General features: G+C 44.6%; 1 protein-coding gene across 1 annotated transcript; it reads right to left on the bottom strand.

Moving 5' to 3' along the window:
- Positions 1-129: 129 nt before the first annotated feature.
- Positions 130-14,316, bottom strand: evplb (envoplakin b). Its single transcript, XM_079232673.1, has 22 exons — positions 14,212-14,316; positions 11,374-11,473; positions 10,856-11,010; positions 10,561-10,684; positions 10,310-10,441; positions 10,171-10,212; positions 9,483-9,644; positions 9,117-9,221; positions 8,905-9,000; positions 8,705-8,815; positions 7,379-7,525; positions 7,136-7,290; positions 6,919-7,016; positions 6,622-6,794; positions 6,182-6,360; positions 5,923-6,061; positions 4,843-5,036; positions 4,604-4,754; positions 4,428-4,511; positions 4,210-4,353; positions 4,012-4,104; positions 130-3,904 (listed from the first exon to the last, which is right to left on the bottom strand). The coding sequence occupies exons 1-22, from the start codon at positions 14,250-14,252 to the stop codon at positions 410-412; spliced, it is 6,120 nt and encodes a 2,039-aa protein (XP_079088799.1). The 5' UTR covers positions 14,253-14,316; the 3' UTR covers positions 130-409.
- Positions 14,317-15,965: the final 1,649 nt, after the last annotated feature.

Genomic DNA, 15,965 nt, shown 5'->3' with positions numbered 1-15,965 from the left:
GGTCAGAATGAAGATCGTTTGATCGTCAACATTATTATGTCTTAACACCCCAAACGACTCTATTTACACATAAATGTTTTTCACCAATCGACTGTTGATATTTCAAATAACAAGACAGAAAAATAAATGTGAGGTTTGTGGCGTTTAATAAGCACTCATGCAGGATTTAGCTTTGCCAGAACACAATTTGCCATATAAAACAAACATTACCCTCATTTTTACAGCAGAGCCCAAAACAGCACTTTAAAAAAAGCAGATCCACGTAAACAGCTTTACCCAAAAATGTAGTTAGTTTTTTTCAGTGTTTTCAAAAAGTGTGTAAAACATCATTTCTATCTTTATGTGGATCACTTACAAACACCCTCGAGCATCATTAGCTGCAGCAAATAAAATATCTCAGAGTTCACATCTAGTATTTGTTGTAGGAATTGAAACGGTAGTTTGAGTATGATGGGGCCGTTGTGCCGTCAGTAGAGGCTGCAGGAAGCAGCAAGAGGCCCGTGCTGTTGTCTTTCTGACACCTATCCATCGCCTGCTTGTATGATATCTTCTCTTTAGTAATGGGGTCTACCAGCTCCTTTATGTGGGAAGCTTCATCTTGCAGCTCCTTGGCTGTTGTGCTGTCAATAATATCACTGGCGAGAGCTTCTTCGACAGTTAGGCGGCCGGCTTTAGCGGGATTCACAAACCCACCAGTCAGGTACTGCGCCTCCAAGTACCTCCTGGCTTTATCTTGGGGAATATACCCTTTCTTGGCAGCCTCTCCCACTGCGAGACGGTCTTTGGTCATGGGATCCTCAACTCCAGTGAAGGCCTTCTGGGCGTTCAGAAGCTTGTACATGTCACTGGAGTCAATGAGACCACGTTCAGCTGCCTTGTGGACAGACAGTTTGTCCTTCTTGGAGAGATCGACAATCCCCCCGGAGGCTGCTTGCGCCTCCAGCAGCTTCAGAGCTGTGTCGCCATCAATGAGTTTGCGGGTCAGGGCACTTCGCACAGACATGCGGCTTTCAGTGGTGATGTCGAAAATACCAGAGATGGGGAAATACTCATCGCCTGCTGAAACACTGAGGTTGTTCAAACTGCCACTGTGTTGAGTGTTGAGGCTGGTATAGGAGGACCTCATGGAGGTTGGCATGGAGCTCAAGGGACTGGGTGGGTTGGCTCTGGTGGGTGATTTGGGGATTGGGATTGGGATTGGAGGAATGATGGGCTTTCTAGTATCCCCTACAACAAGAAGGGCAAACTCAGAAATGGGCATTTTCCCATCCTTGTAGAGCATCACGTCATACTGGGTCAAGCGGCCTTCCCTCAGAGCATCCTTGATAGAGTACTGCTTCCCGCTTTTACGATCCTGAATGATTGTTGTATCCCCATCTGGACCAGTTGAGGTGATTTCCTCCCAGTCGCACTCCAACTCCGCCAGATGAATGTAGTTGTTGCGATCAATTAGCCCCTGCATGTAGGCTTCATAGGGAGACATGTCTCTACCCGTTTCTGGATCCAGGATGGTGATCTTCGTGGACATATTTGTCTCCCTGGTGTGAGTTTCAGAGTGCTCGTCTTTCTGGATGTTGCTCTGCAGCTCCATGATGAGGGAGTCTCTCTGGTGTACTTTATCTTTCTCCTTGAGGATTTCGCTCTCCAGCCGCTGTATCTCAGAGGAGCTTTTAATACTCCTTTGCCGTACGGTCTGGTTCCTCTCACTCAGCAGCCTCGACTGTTGCTGGAACGTTATGCTGATGGTCTGTCTTTGGGACTCGAGCATCTTGAGCTGTCTGAGCGCATCCTCCTTCTCTCTCAGCAGGGCATCTCTGCTGGCGATGAGAATGGTCTCCTCCTGAGAAGTTACAGACTGCGTTGACTGCATGTGAGTAATTCTGATGTGGAGGCTCTGAGTGCTCTCCTCCAGGTTGCGCCTGAGGTTCCTCTGCTGCGTTACAAGCTCTCTAAGATGTTCCCTTTCAGCCTCCACTGCCGGGTCGGGCTCTACGCGAACAACCTCTCTGTAAACAACCTTCTCAATTGACTTCTCCTTTTGTAGAATTTCCAATTTGACCCTCAGGTTGCGGATTTCTCTCTCAAGACGACTCATATTGGTGCCCTCGGTCTCCATGTCGAGACGTATACCATCAGTAAGTTTTTCCAGCTTAGGGTCCCTCTCCACTTTGAGGACCTCCTCGATGATAATCCTTTCCTCAACGGGCGACGGAGAGTTTTCCAGTTCAAGAATGCGGGATTTGATCTGTCTTAGCTCTGTCTCTACTTGAATCTTCTTCTGACGATCGTCCATCTGAGCCAGGGTACTCTCTTTGTCTTGAATTAGGGCTCTTAGCTGTCTGACCTCTAGTTCAAGCTTTCTGCGGCTTTTCATTTCATCGTCCAGGTTCTTGTTCAACTTATCATGCTCCGCAAACTGCTTGGGGTCCTTTTGAAGACGCACCATTTCCTGCATGACAATCTTTTCCTCTGGCTTCTGCCTTTCCAGGACAATGTATTGGTTCTGGAGGTCAAAGACACACTCCTCCACATTGCGACGTTGTTGAGTCTCTTCTCTCACATTCCTCCGAAGTCTGTCAGCCTCTTTCTCAAGAAGTGGATCGTTTTCATATTTGATGAGCTCTTTAGTGACTAGCTTTGTCTCCACCTTTGATTTTTCAGCTTTCAGCTCATCTCTTTCTTTACGAAGGTGGGTCAGCAGCTCCAGGGTGCTTTCATAGTTGACTAGCAGACGGGAGGCTTGGTTGTTCAGCCTTTGCAATTCCCTGGTGACCTCTGGGCTCTTCTCTTCTTTGATCACCTCCTGGGTCACTTCTTTGTACTCTACTTTGGGCTTCTGAGCACGCAGGGTAGTCAGAGTCGTTATCAGTACCTTGATGTTTTTTTCCTGGTCTGCACAGTTACGGCTGGAATCCTGCAGCTCTTTCTTCAGACGCACCAGCTCAACTTCTGTCTCAGGATCAATTCTGTAGATCTCATTGATGATCTCCTTGACCTCAACTTTGGCCCTGATGTGGTCCACCTCACTGTAACGTAGCTGCAGGGTGGTCAGGTCCTTCAACAAGATTGCATTCTCATCCTTCTCCTCCTCCAAGGCTATTCGTAGTTTCTTCGACTCTTCCACCATTGCTTTATCTTGCTGTACTTGCTTCACCACCTTGGTGATGATCTTGGGTTGGATGGTGGGAATGATCCTCTCTAGTGTGTTTATCTGGCTCCTTGTGCTAAAAATGTTATCGTTTAGCGACTTGCACCGGAGTTCCTCCTCCGAGATATTACCTTGGAAAGTGAGAACAGCTTTCAGCATCTCCGGATCCTTTTCAAGCCTCACCACTTCCTTCTTGACGATCTTCTCCCGGATTTTTTGTTTCTGCTGAGACAGAACCGTGAGCTCACTTTTCACATGAACTGTCTCAGTATCTCTTGTTTGGAGCTCCAGTTGTATCCTGCGCATTTCCTCTCTCATTTTGACGGCATCTTTGTCAAGCTGTGGGTCTCTCTCGTATTCAAACAGGAGCTTGGTCACCAGTTTGGGTTCGGTTTTTATCAGCTGTGTTTCTATCTTGATAATCCTTTCATGTAGAATTTCTATCTCTGAATGGGTTCTTGACCTTGTCAATGTTTCATCCTGGATCCGATTTCTAAAGGACTTTATTTCCCCCTCCAGTTTGGGGTCACGGTAGTATTGCACCACCTCCTTCTCCTCCAACCTCTCCACTCCTCTCCTATTCTTCAGAGACACAAACCTCTTACGGTATGTTTCCAGGTCTCTTTCAGCATGTAAGCGCCTCTCAATCTCCTCATTTAATTCCTTTTTCAGAACATCATTCTTTGCGAAGTCCGTCTTCTGGCTCTGTAGCTGCAGCTGCTGATTGACCACCACCTGACTAACTTTATCTTCATTCTGCACATGAATAAAAAGAAGAGGATTATTTTGGGAACTAAACACTGGGAATTATTCTTCTATTACTTGAGAGTTGTTGACGTTATTTTGATTCCATAATATCCTACCATGGCTTTGATGTTCTTCGCCGTCCCCAACTGGCTGAGTAGTTGGTTGTTTTCTGCAGACATCTCAGAGAAAAGGTTCACTAGATCTTGCTCCTGTCATAGAAGCAGAAGGACAAGTCAGTTTAGAAATGAAGACGAGAGACTGAAAATGTTGTCTTGAGTACTTAGTTTACTTTAGGTGTTTGTCTATGAGTGTACCTTTCTCTGTACAGCCTGAGTCATAGTTGAATTATTACGTTTCTTTAGGACAGGTCCATTATTGTCGTCATCATCGTCGTCGTCGTCATCATCGTCGTCATCATTCAGAGTGCTACGGTAAGTGTTTGACTTAACACCATACTCCTGAAAGAAAATTAAACATTGAAGGACATACCTAATCAACTGTAGATGAGAATAATCATATTCTCTGAACTCACGTTCAAAACGCCCTGCAGATCGCGGGAGAGATACTTGACTTGGTCCAAATCGCCGGATTTCCTCTTGATGTCCTCGATCACTTTCTAAACAACACATGTAATCCATACAGACTTGAGTTAGTTTGCATGGACAGTTGGAGACAGGTTCATGTATGTCCAGAAATACTTCTACTAACCTTCTGAGCGTTCTGCTTGGTTGTGATCTGCGCCACGTCGTCTGTAGGTTTGATCGCATTATTGGGCAAATTTACCAGGAAGAAATCCAGTGACTGAGCAGCATTCTGGAATTCTTGGTTTTTATTGGTTGCTTCCTTTATGAGACCAGACCTTTAGCAAAATATCAAAAACAACCATTTTAAATAAAAGTAAAACCACAAATACAGTTACAACCATTCCTGAATCCTGTTTTGCTCACCGGTCCTGGAGCTGATTGTTGACATTGATGTAACGGCTCCTCAGACGTTTCACCTCATTCTCCTGGCGGCGGATGTCTGGACAGTATTCATTGAAACTCTGCTGCAAGGTCCTGCATACTTGCTCTGTCTGGTCCAAGTCACTGCCCAATTTATTCAACTCGTCCTTTTTTGAGGCGACTTCCTTACGCGTAAGCTGTTTGGCATAAGGAGAAAGATCTGAGATGAAGAAGACTACAGGCTCGGATCGGATCACGGATCAGTCACGGATCTGATCATCCATATTGGCAGATACAGATCCCTTTGTGTTTGATTATACAGCTGATCTACAAGGCTACGGACAATTTTTGTATTTTACCACTGTCCCAAAAATGATTTAAACCATCCAAAATTCTAAATGTTATATTTTTACTTCATTTTGGTTGTGTATGGTGTTTTTCTTCTTCATGAAAATACACAATTCAAATGATCAGGAAAAACAATATTGTATTTTCATGGATTAAAACAAATCTTGTCATAAACTGCTTTGAGGTATTTTAAACAGGCCATAATTAATCTCTAATATTTATTTATGTTGTTGTGAAAACATCTCCTTCAAGACTGACTAATCATGTTTCTCATCGACACTACATTTTACAAGATTAAATGAGAACACATCATGATAACATCATAATTAAATAACATCTATGCCCAGTACTCATTTTCCCTGATCAGAGCCTGAATGCATCATAACGTAGCCTTCGTTTGTTGACCGTTAGCGGTGATGCTAACCTTACTAGCTCTCCTGTTGATTTATACACGTGTTGTTTGTTTACAGTGTAGCACTATCAGAGGTCGGTGACTAGAAAAGCATTAATGCCGATATCCTAATTGCATATTTGACTGAATATTGGCAGATAGCGATCATATAGACAACTTTATTTCACACTGTGCTCGTTAACTTAAACTGTAATTAATCCAGGAGCCGCGAGGGGCCGACAGTGGTCCGTTACTTTTAGGGCATCCCATGCTCTATCCCCTCATATAAACCGTGACATTGTTGAATCTTTGACTGTTTTTGGTTGCATTATGAAGTACAACACCTGCAGCTGCTGGTAGCGACTCGGTAGGGCGTTCGGCTGATCGAGAATGACGCCATCTTTAACAAGCTGGTCCTCAAACCCAGAGACGATGCCTTCCACGTTCTGCTTCTGCTTCTCGAGGAACATGGAGGCTGTAGCTCTGGTTACGAGGAAAGAAACACGGGAGGTAAACATCCAAAAAGGTCGTAGAAGATAAGATTTAAAAAATACAAATGTGCTTCAAATTCAAAATATTCAATGAAAGGGAAACTGGTCTTACTTTTTGTTGTAAAGATCCATGAGGGTGTTGATGTTGTCGATCTTGTTTTTGGCAGCGCTAAGTTTGAGAGGCAGTGTCGAGGCGATGGGTCCCAGGGGTTTCTTGGCCAGAATAGGTTCCATATCTCTCTGAATCGCAGACTTCTCAGACTCCAGCTTTCTCACGGTCAAGGCAGATTTCTGGAGGACAAAGTCACATGTGTTATGGATCACTACAAGACAGAGGTGTTTAGTTTTAGCTTCTCATATACAAAATCCCATTGATCTAAAAAAAAGAAGAGAAAAGATGCATTGTATCAGATTTAGCTACCAAGTCATTTCCATCTACAGCCCCTGGACAGGTACGAAAACAATACAAGAAAAAGCAGATTGTGTAAAGATAGCCTCATTTAGGGACGCTAAAATCTCCACTTGAGGAATCTTTGCTCAAATCATGTTTACCTCATGCTCTTGCAGTCTTTTTGCCAGGTCTTGTGTGGGGTTGCGGTTGTCCAGCGGGGCTCTGAGTCGACTCAGGACTTCTTTTTCGCTCTGATCCAGGGCTTTGTTGAGCTTGTCTATGTCACTAGCGAGCTCGGCGGCTCTGGGATCGTCTGGAGCGCTTTGAACAGCGACTGAGGAGGAGCAAGAAAACACCTCTACAATGACGTCTGAGATGAGCCCAAATCTTCGATCAAAAATTCTGCCATCGTCGCAAGACAAAATAACGCTGTCCTGTTGAGACGTCTTTGTTCTCACCTGCCTTCTGAGGCCGGACCACCTCCACAGTGGAGCTCTTCAAGGAGGCCATGACTGCAGCTCTGTGGCTCTTCAGGTCCTTCAGTGCTCTGTCCAGACTGAACACACATACACATCCCATCGTTTCATTAAAATCCATCACAGTCTCTGTTGTCATCACATAGCAAAACAACGTACGGAAAGCACATGCATGCAGGTGGTGAGTTGCACTCTGTACCTGTTTACTTTCTCCAGCGCCTCGGCGTCAGGCGGGGGAACCATGAAGCAAACCCCGGGGAGGGTCCTGGTCTTCCCGCTGCTGCTCTGAAGCTCCCAGTTCTTATTGTCAGAGTTCGACTTCAGGCTTAGCGACTCGCCACGCCTCACTATGTCCTGAACCAAACGGAGAAGATGATGAAATAAAGACCATAGAAGAAGAATGTTCCTCATCATGTTTTTACATCAAAGCCTTAACCGTTACCTCTTTGTCTGCCCAGTCGCACAGGGACACTGCAGTGGTGTCTCTGGTGGGCTTCGCTCGGCGTAACTTCAGAGGCACGATGATGCTGCTGAGCTCCCTGAGGGAAGCCAGGCGTTGCTCGTTCCTCTTCACGGCCGGTTCGTCTCCCTGGGGGTGTTGTTGAATTAGAACAGAAGCAACGCAAACAAACACGGATGTAACGTATATCCCCAACTTTAGCGTTTTCTAGAGGGAGAACTGGTTATCGCTCAGCGGGTGAAAGCAGGTTTGAAACCTGTTGTTGAAGCCCGAGAGGTACCAGAGGAACATTAGCCGAGCTGTGAAGCACAGAAAGGTTTCAAAGACACTAAATAATAAAACACTTTACAAAAAGGTTGCATTCCTTGCTCTGTAAAAAAACTACAATATTTCATTCTTTAACTCGTAGAACATGTTTATGGATCAAATCCTATATACCAACTGTAATATTAACATTGTCAACATGAAAATATCTTTCCAAGCTTTCCTCCTGCACGCTACAATATACTGAAGCACATATAATGGGACAGTGAATTATGAGTTTAGTTATGTTTGTAACACAGTGAGCATGAAGCAAGTTTAGAGATCCGGTGGATCCAGTATTCAGAAGTTGTTCCAAATTAGATGAGTCTGTTCGACGGAAAAGGAATTTGCATGCAAAGATAAAACAAATGCAAAACTGAGGTATGAATACTTGTTTGTATATACATTTTTGTTTGAGACATTTGGGGAATATTTAACATAAGTATATTTCATTTTGTTTGTTGTACATCAATTTAAAGAACATTTTACAAAATCATCAATTAAAAAATGGTTCAGCCTATAAACTTCCTTTGGTTTGACATTATTTAAAAAGTAATGAATTTTGTACAAGTCGTTTTATGTGTGATCTATTCGTCAGAACCACATAAATAAAGCTGGCATTAATTTTGTTTGCCTCCTCATTGTCTGCACTTGCCAACATGGAACTAAAGTATTTTATTATTCTATTAATATTTTGCTATGTATAGCAGATTACTTTGAATCTTATCTTATCTCTGTTAATTTATACTTAAGAATTATTAGAAAACAAATGCAGAATAACATCTCACTGAGTAAATATACAGGTTTTTTTGGTTTCTTTTTTATAGCAGAACAAACAATATGTAGTGTTTGGTTGGCTCTTCCCAGCATCCCTGTCATCAACCATGTGACACAAACTTGTCGGATTCTTCACACGCTGATAACAGCTTTGCTTCAACGTTTTCCATCCCCTTCAAGACTTTTGAGCTGCACAGAAACCGTGACGTCATAATAAAACATCCGTACCTCCAGCGCCATCAGGACCTCAGAGTTGCTCTTCTCGGCCAGAGACTTGGGGTCCATGTTGGAGTTGAGCCTCTCCAGGGACTCGGACAACGTCTCCGCATCCAGCTGGAACTGCATTGGACAAATAGCCGCGTCAGTGAACTGGTTGACTTACTGGAAGAAATAAAGTCCCAGTGCGGCGCAGGGCCAGAGGCTCGTACCTTCTTGTAGTCTTCAATGCTGTCCAGGTGTGTTTCCTGAGCCAGGCACAAGTTGAGGAAGGATTGCCACTCGGTCTGCACAGCGTCTCTGTGCGCCTGACAAAAGCAACCGCCTCCATTAAAGCCATTCAAGTCCATTTATCTATCTTTATGCAGGGCCCTATCGTGACGTATCATGGCTATCATACAGATGTGTGTCGGACGCAGCTAACCTTTATTGTTGCGCTGCCAGGGTGTTTCTCTTCAAGGCGATCTCCTTCCTCCTGCAGCTTGTTGATCTCACTCTCGTGCGCCAGCAGGCCGCTGTTTTTAAATTTCTGTTGATGAGCAGAAACAACATGAAAGTGGGACGTGGAAGACGTGACATTGTGTTTCAAGTATTCAAATCAAATTCTGCCAGCAGCTACGCAGCTTAGTGTGCACCATACTGGTTACACCAGCTGTGTCCCTGTGGTGTGATAGTGTGACAAACAAAGTTGTCGTACTCTTCCCTCCAAAATATCTCCGCTCTGCTTGCACCTTCCTCTAATCCCAAGGCGCCACAGTTTGAATTCAGTCGATAATGATAACACCCTCACCTCGTACTCCATGCGGACGCCCCGGGGGTCGACCATGCGGTCGCTCCAGTCTCTCTGCAGGATCCTCTCCTGCTGGCCCGACAGGTAGCCCAGCTCCTTGCTGCAGCTCTGCACGTACTCGTACAGAGAGGCCAGGTGGCTGCGCCTCAGCTGGGAGCTCTCCTGCAGAACGCACAACGTGCACATTACACACACACATCCTTTTAAAGTGACTCAGGGTTCATACACATTCTGACTAATGGATTTCCATGACTTTAAACCAAATTTCCATGACCAAACATTTTGTGAAATCTCGGTGTAAACAGTAAAAAGTGAGTAAATGTAGTATTTATCCAAACAATGAGAATACAAAGCATACAGTAAACCTTAAATGACACAAATGAATGAGACAATAGTTTGATTAAAAGAATAAACATTTATATAGATGCCTGTATGTATGCCTGCTTATATTTTGAGCGTCTTTCTTTTAAAAGCATATTCATTATTTCAAACTCAGCGTAAATGAACGACATGAACACATGAATATAACACATTTCCATGACTCTTCCACAACATTTTAAGCCCTTTTTTCAAGGACTTTTCCAGTGGAAATAACCATTTTAAAATTCCATGACTTTTCCAGGTTTTCCATGACCGTAAGAACCCTGTATCTTCAAACACACCGAAGGCCTTAAAAAACTCAACTCACATAAAGCTCAGCATACTTCTTTTTGAGGGCGGCGTACTGCTCCTGCCGAACAAATATGGAAAAGACAACAGGTGAGCGCTTCATCCTGCACCAAGTCCTGCCGAGTGCGTTTGCGTGTCGCGTGTGTGTGCCGCTATACCTTGGAGGCGGTGGTGCTGGGCTGCAGCTGGGCGCTGTAGGCCTCGATCTCCTGGTGCAGAAGGTTGTGCACCGCCGTCTGCTTCTCCACATCCGTCAGGTTGGGCCCGTAGGCATCCGCCTTTAACTGTTTCTGTAAATCACGGCATCGCCAAGCAGAAAGTTGTTCAACCTGCGACATTTGTGACTCAGCTGGGGATGATCAGCTGCAAACAAACAACAAACAAAAGATTGGACTGAGCTTGAACCCACCAGTTTTTCATCCAGCAGAGGACCCCAGCCGATCTTTGGCTTCAGGTCCAAAACCAGCCCCTGGGCGTACAGCTCCCTGTAGATGCCGCAGTCCTTCACCCAGCGGTCGTGGAGGTTTTTCACGCTGAAAAGGAGGAAACAAAATGGTTTCAGCGACTGGTGAGTCGATGGGTGGAGAGCACTTAAGGGGAATGTGGAAATGACACAGGATTCTTGAAGGTATGTGAGTTTTTAGGTGTGTCCGTTGGCACGCCGCCTGTGTGCATTCGTGAGCGACACGCCAGAACAAACTCACTCTCGCTCGATCTCGAAGGCCTGCGGGTGCTGCAGCCTCTTGGCCTTGTCCACGTCCATGAAGAGGTCCTTCAGCAGCCCCTCCGCCTGCGCCAGGTTGTCTGCGTTCTCCTTCTGGTGGATCAGGGGAAGCTTCTTCCCGTCACGCTCCGTGTCCTGGGGAGGGAAAACAATCACGTGTGTCTGAGCTCTTCTGATTTCTCAAAAGCTTTGACATTGCTGTTGAATCATGTCTTATTTAAGCTGGTTTGGGGAATTGATTTAAAGTGTCATATACAGCATCACATCAAGAGCTGCATGACTCTAGTACTAGTAGTTTTCCTTCCAACGCCGCTTTATTTACTTTAAAAGGACCAACTCCCTGCAGTGTATGTTCAATAAATGATATAGAAATGTTGCAGGTGGTCGTACTACTATCGATTTTATGGCGCAAAACTGATCTAGTGACGATTTTCGGGTATCAAAATAATAAGCCAGTGTCAATGTAGTCGAGTCATAAGTCCAACATGGACTTCTTACCACATTCAGCAGCCCCTCTGATCCCAGGACGTTCTTCTCGACTTGGTCTGCATTGTTCTGCATGCGAGAAACCACCACAGCCAGGTCATTGGCCTGACTCCTAGAGCACAGAGAGGTGATGGTCAGAAGGTTTACTAGTTAATGGGAGGAAATAGATTTTTAAGTACTTAAATACTTACATCAGCAAATCTACTTCCATGCTAATAAGTAGTTTATATATGTATAGTTCATATTGTAAGTGAATCAGCGGTTTTGTGTGTATAAAACACTGTTCATTTAAACACTGCTGTCAAATAAGTGTAGTGGAGCACAATATTTCCATCTAAAGTGTAGTGGAGTAGCATACAAGTTTAGTTGCACTATTTAAAAATACTCAAACGGAGGAGGCAGAAAACCCCACTGGGCTTATTTGAAGCCTAAACCTAAATAATGTTCACAATATTAAAGAGAACATATCTATGACGACGTTATATTGATGACAAAGTATTTGAACAAGATATAAAATACCTCAACGTTGTACTTAAGTATAGTACTTGAGTAAACGCAGTTAGTTATTTCCCACCTCTGGGTTTCAAATGTATTTTCATACTAAAAAACTTTTTTTTTTAAAGCTGCTTTTGCACTTCAACTTGAACGTGTTGCTGTTGCTTCCAGGACATGAAACCCACTGAGGGCACCAACAAAGAAGATTCCTTCACCCACTCAACTCAATTCCTCAGCGGCATGTCACTCATGAGCCGCTCTCTGCAGACCTGTTTGTGCTCTTTGGATTGTTTGTTCTGTCATTCCTCCTCAGCTGTGATATGAAAGCCAACTATGTATTCTGACACGCCCGGACCAGGACCAGGGGACACGCTGAGGACGGGACGGAGGGGGCTGTCCCCTGTTCCCTGTAATTAACAGCAGGAATGTGGTCTGCGTGTGACAGAGCAAACGTGTCACACTGCGGTATTCAGCGCTTATCAGTGCCTTTAATATCCAACTTTAGCAGACATTGTAGCTCGTAGTAGGCGGAGTAGGATTACTTCCTGCAGTGACTTCTTGTTATTACTCCCAATGGTGGAATGTGACTTTGCACGTGTAGCCAGATACTGTTCCTTGAGTATTTTATTCTTATGTTCCTACACACTTCCATTAGTTACGCGTTACAGGCTCTTTTGTATGCTACACACATCCAACCTCATATAGTATGCTAATACCCAACAGCATATTGGAGTAGAGCTGAAATGATAAGAAAATTGAGAGGATTTATTTTTGCTGATTATCTGCATTTTCATGCTGCCATTCCTTTCAATGAATGAATGAATAATGGAAGTAATCATTAGTTCAATATCTGCTCAACTTCAACAGTAATAATAACCTATGATGCAGAAGGCCTTTATAAAAAGGCCCCTGTACATTTCTGAGTACTTTGTTTGATACTTTAAGTACATTTCCTGATAATTTGTTCCCATACTTTTACTTTCGTAAAATGTTCAATGCAGGACTTTTACTTGTGGTTTGAGTACCTGGTACTTTTACTTAAGTATAGGATCTGAATACTTCCTCCTTCACTCAAACAGGCTCTTATATCTGCTGCAAACATGTGTGTGAGTTCATTCATTGCTGAGAGATGTTTTTTAAACACACACACACACACACACACACACACACACACACACACACACACACACACACACACACACACACACACACACACACAGCTGTCGTTTCTCGCCATAATAAATGACCCATCAGCATGATCACCGAGAGCTGTTCTCCACTTTACGCACTCTGACTCACTCGCTTCCATTGAGACGCAAGTTTCACTGAGCCGGTTCAGACTGAATGGACCAGAGAGAGAGAGAGAGAGAGAGAGAGAGAGAGAGAGAGAGAGAGAGAGAGAGAGAGAGAGAGAGAGAGAGAGATGCTGCTGCTGCCACTCCTTCAGCCCGATCCTTGTCTCGGGAGCACTCAGGAGCCTTTGGCCGCGCGGCACGCCCCGCGGTGAGGGAGATAAACACCGGAGCCAGGTGAAAGGTTGCGCAACTACGCATTTATTGCCATGTGTAACTTCATAAAACGCGATTGATCACGAGTCGACTCCCTGTGTCGCAAGTCAAACAGCGCAATGACAACAAGCTGCCCAGCTCTGTTATTGCGCGGCTCGGTGTTGGATTAGAGCTCTGAAAGGCACACTGTTGATCTTTCAGCTCACTGAGTGGCACCAGAAGCGGACTTAGCGAGTCATACCCCCACCATAAGAACCAATACAAGTGCTGCTGGGTGGAGGAGTCAGATGAGGCGACGAGAAGACGACGGATGACGTAAAAGCCACGAACAGTGGTCACACCAGAGTAAACAGGAACTCGTCCCATCGCTTCCCAAAGCAGAATCATCTGTATGCACCACCTGCTGCTGTGGTGGATGGACTGTGTGGTCCCGGGAAACGAAACCCCGTGCAAAACATACATATATACATACATATATATTATATATTATATTATATATTATATATATTTTGTGATGGATTCTTATATATATATATATATATATATATATATATATATATATATATATATATATATATATATATATATATATGCATATGTGTATTTATGCATACTTGTATTTATGGGATCATGGTATTAAAAAAGAGCAGTCTGCATGCAGCATGAGGCAGATTTCAGGTAGAGAACACAGCGGTGGAGAGGGGACAGTATCATGAAACTATAGGAAACCCGACACACACACACAGAGAGAGAGAGAGAGAGAGACACACACATACACACACATACACACAGAGAGAAAGAGAGACACACACACACATAAAGACACACACACACAGAGCACACTCACTTGCTGAGCTTTACAGAGCTGTATTCCTTATTGTTCGACATCTCTGGAGCCTGCTTCGGGTCGTAATCGGAGTCCGAGTGTTGTTTCCTCCAACCTCTCTCTCTCTCTCTCCTCTCCTCTCCTCTTCTCTTCTCCTCTTCCCTCTCACGCCCTCTGGTCTCTCGTCTCCCTCCCAGTTAAGGAGCGTCCACCTGTCTCAGCTCCACCCAGGAGCAGCAGGTGTGTCACCGGTAGAGGAGCCGACCGGGCGGACCTGTTCCGCTCTGCCTGTAAACTTTTAAAGGCTCTTACAACTCTTCCTCCAGCACGATCATCCTCATGGTTTTGTTTGTTTTATTATTAATGGGTCTGCCTGATCACAAATGGTCACAAGGAAAAGCATTTTTATTTAGATGCATGACCAGGAAACAGCTTGATGGAACCCCGAGAGAGCAGAATCATGTTTTTAAATAATCTTTAACGAGTTTTTCTGCATTATCTGCGCACTATTTGTGTTTTCTTACAGACATGTTCTCGTCATGCATGATACTACTCAGCCGCGGCAGGATATTATGAAGCACTCACTGTTTCGACATGTGTGATTGCGGAGGAATGCGGCGGAACTAGTTCCCTCGAAATGCAGCATCATTAGCGAACACTTGCTCTTATTGTTCATTCTGAACCAGAGAAGCACGAGATCTCATTGCGGGTGGGTTAACTTGTTTTTCCAACATACGTGTTACAGGTTTGGCAAATGCAGCAGAACTATGATAAATGAATTACGTAATTATTAATTATGAGAATCATTATAATTATCCTGTAACCTCGAGGATTGCTACACCTGACGGCCCTCAGATACTAATTTCTGAGTATCAGTGGTTATCGGACACACACACACACACACACACACACACACACACACACACACACACACACACACACACACACACCCTGTGAAATCACCCCTTAGGTATACAAGTCAAGGTCTAGAAGAACGCAGACGTCACCTGCAGCCAAAAAAAACAACACAAAAAGCGACTGATAAGAAAGATAGTATGTACCCTAGTGCACGCATAGCATTTCATGTGAGGGTGTGTGTGTCATTGTTGGCACACAACACGCACACACGCACAGTATTGTGGGTGGGTGGGAGTTGGAGGCGTCGCTGCTGGTGTGGAGAACAATGTGACTTCCAGAGGCCTCCGTCTCATGCTTGCTGTGGGTGCGTCCGACGCACGCCCAGGGCAGTTACTACTCAAACCAACACACACACACACACACACATACCTGCAGGGGTGGGAGAGGGATTACGGGGAGGGAACAGAAAGATAGAAGATAATGCAGAGACAGTGGGTGAGTGACAGGACAAGAGAGCGGTGATGATGGAGAACAGAAGACGCAATGACCTCGACCTTGACCTTCGTCCCTCGCAGAATGACAACGTGAATCTGGAGTGAGACAGAGCTTTATTACATGAATCTGCTTTACGGTGCTTTCTTTAGAGAGACGTTCAGCTCGTTGTTTATAATAAACCCCCCTGATTACTGACCCTTACCTCCAAAATGTCACTCAGAGAGACACCTACCGACCACAGAGACACGTGAAACGACGACAAAGAGACGCAAAATAACTACGAAAGAGACAAAGGGGCCACAAAGAGACACAGTGGTAAATGTACTTGATAGTCTTTAAATCCCTCTGGACACTACGTGGCAACACTCCCTCATTCTCAACAGGATCTATTGTTAAAATGGTCTTTCCGAGCACAGCCTTCG

This window comes from Taurulus bubalis (assembly GCF_910589615.1).
Source record: "Taurulus bubalis genome assembly, chromosome: 17".
Classification (NCBI taxonomy): domain Eukaryota; kingdom Metazoa; phylum Chordata; class Actinopteri; order Perciformes; family Cottidae; genus Taurulus; species Taurulus bubalis.
The sequence above is the reverse complement of the archived record's forward strand: the minus strand, read 5'-3'. Positions and strand labels throughout refer to the sequence as shown.

Coding starts and splice junctions, on each gene's coding strand:
- evplb (XM_079232673.1), bottom strand. CDS start 14,252: ATGTCGAACAATAAGGAATACAGCTCTGTAAAGCTCAGCAA. Junction 10,213..10,309: donor CCAGCACCACCGCCTCCAAG/GTATAGCGGCAC, acceptor TTTGTTCGGCAG/GAGCAGTACGCCGCCCTCAA. Junction 5,037..5,922: donor GTCGCTACCAGCAGCTGCAG/GTGTTGTACTTC, acceptor TATGCCAAACAG/CTTACGCGTAAGGAAGTCGC.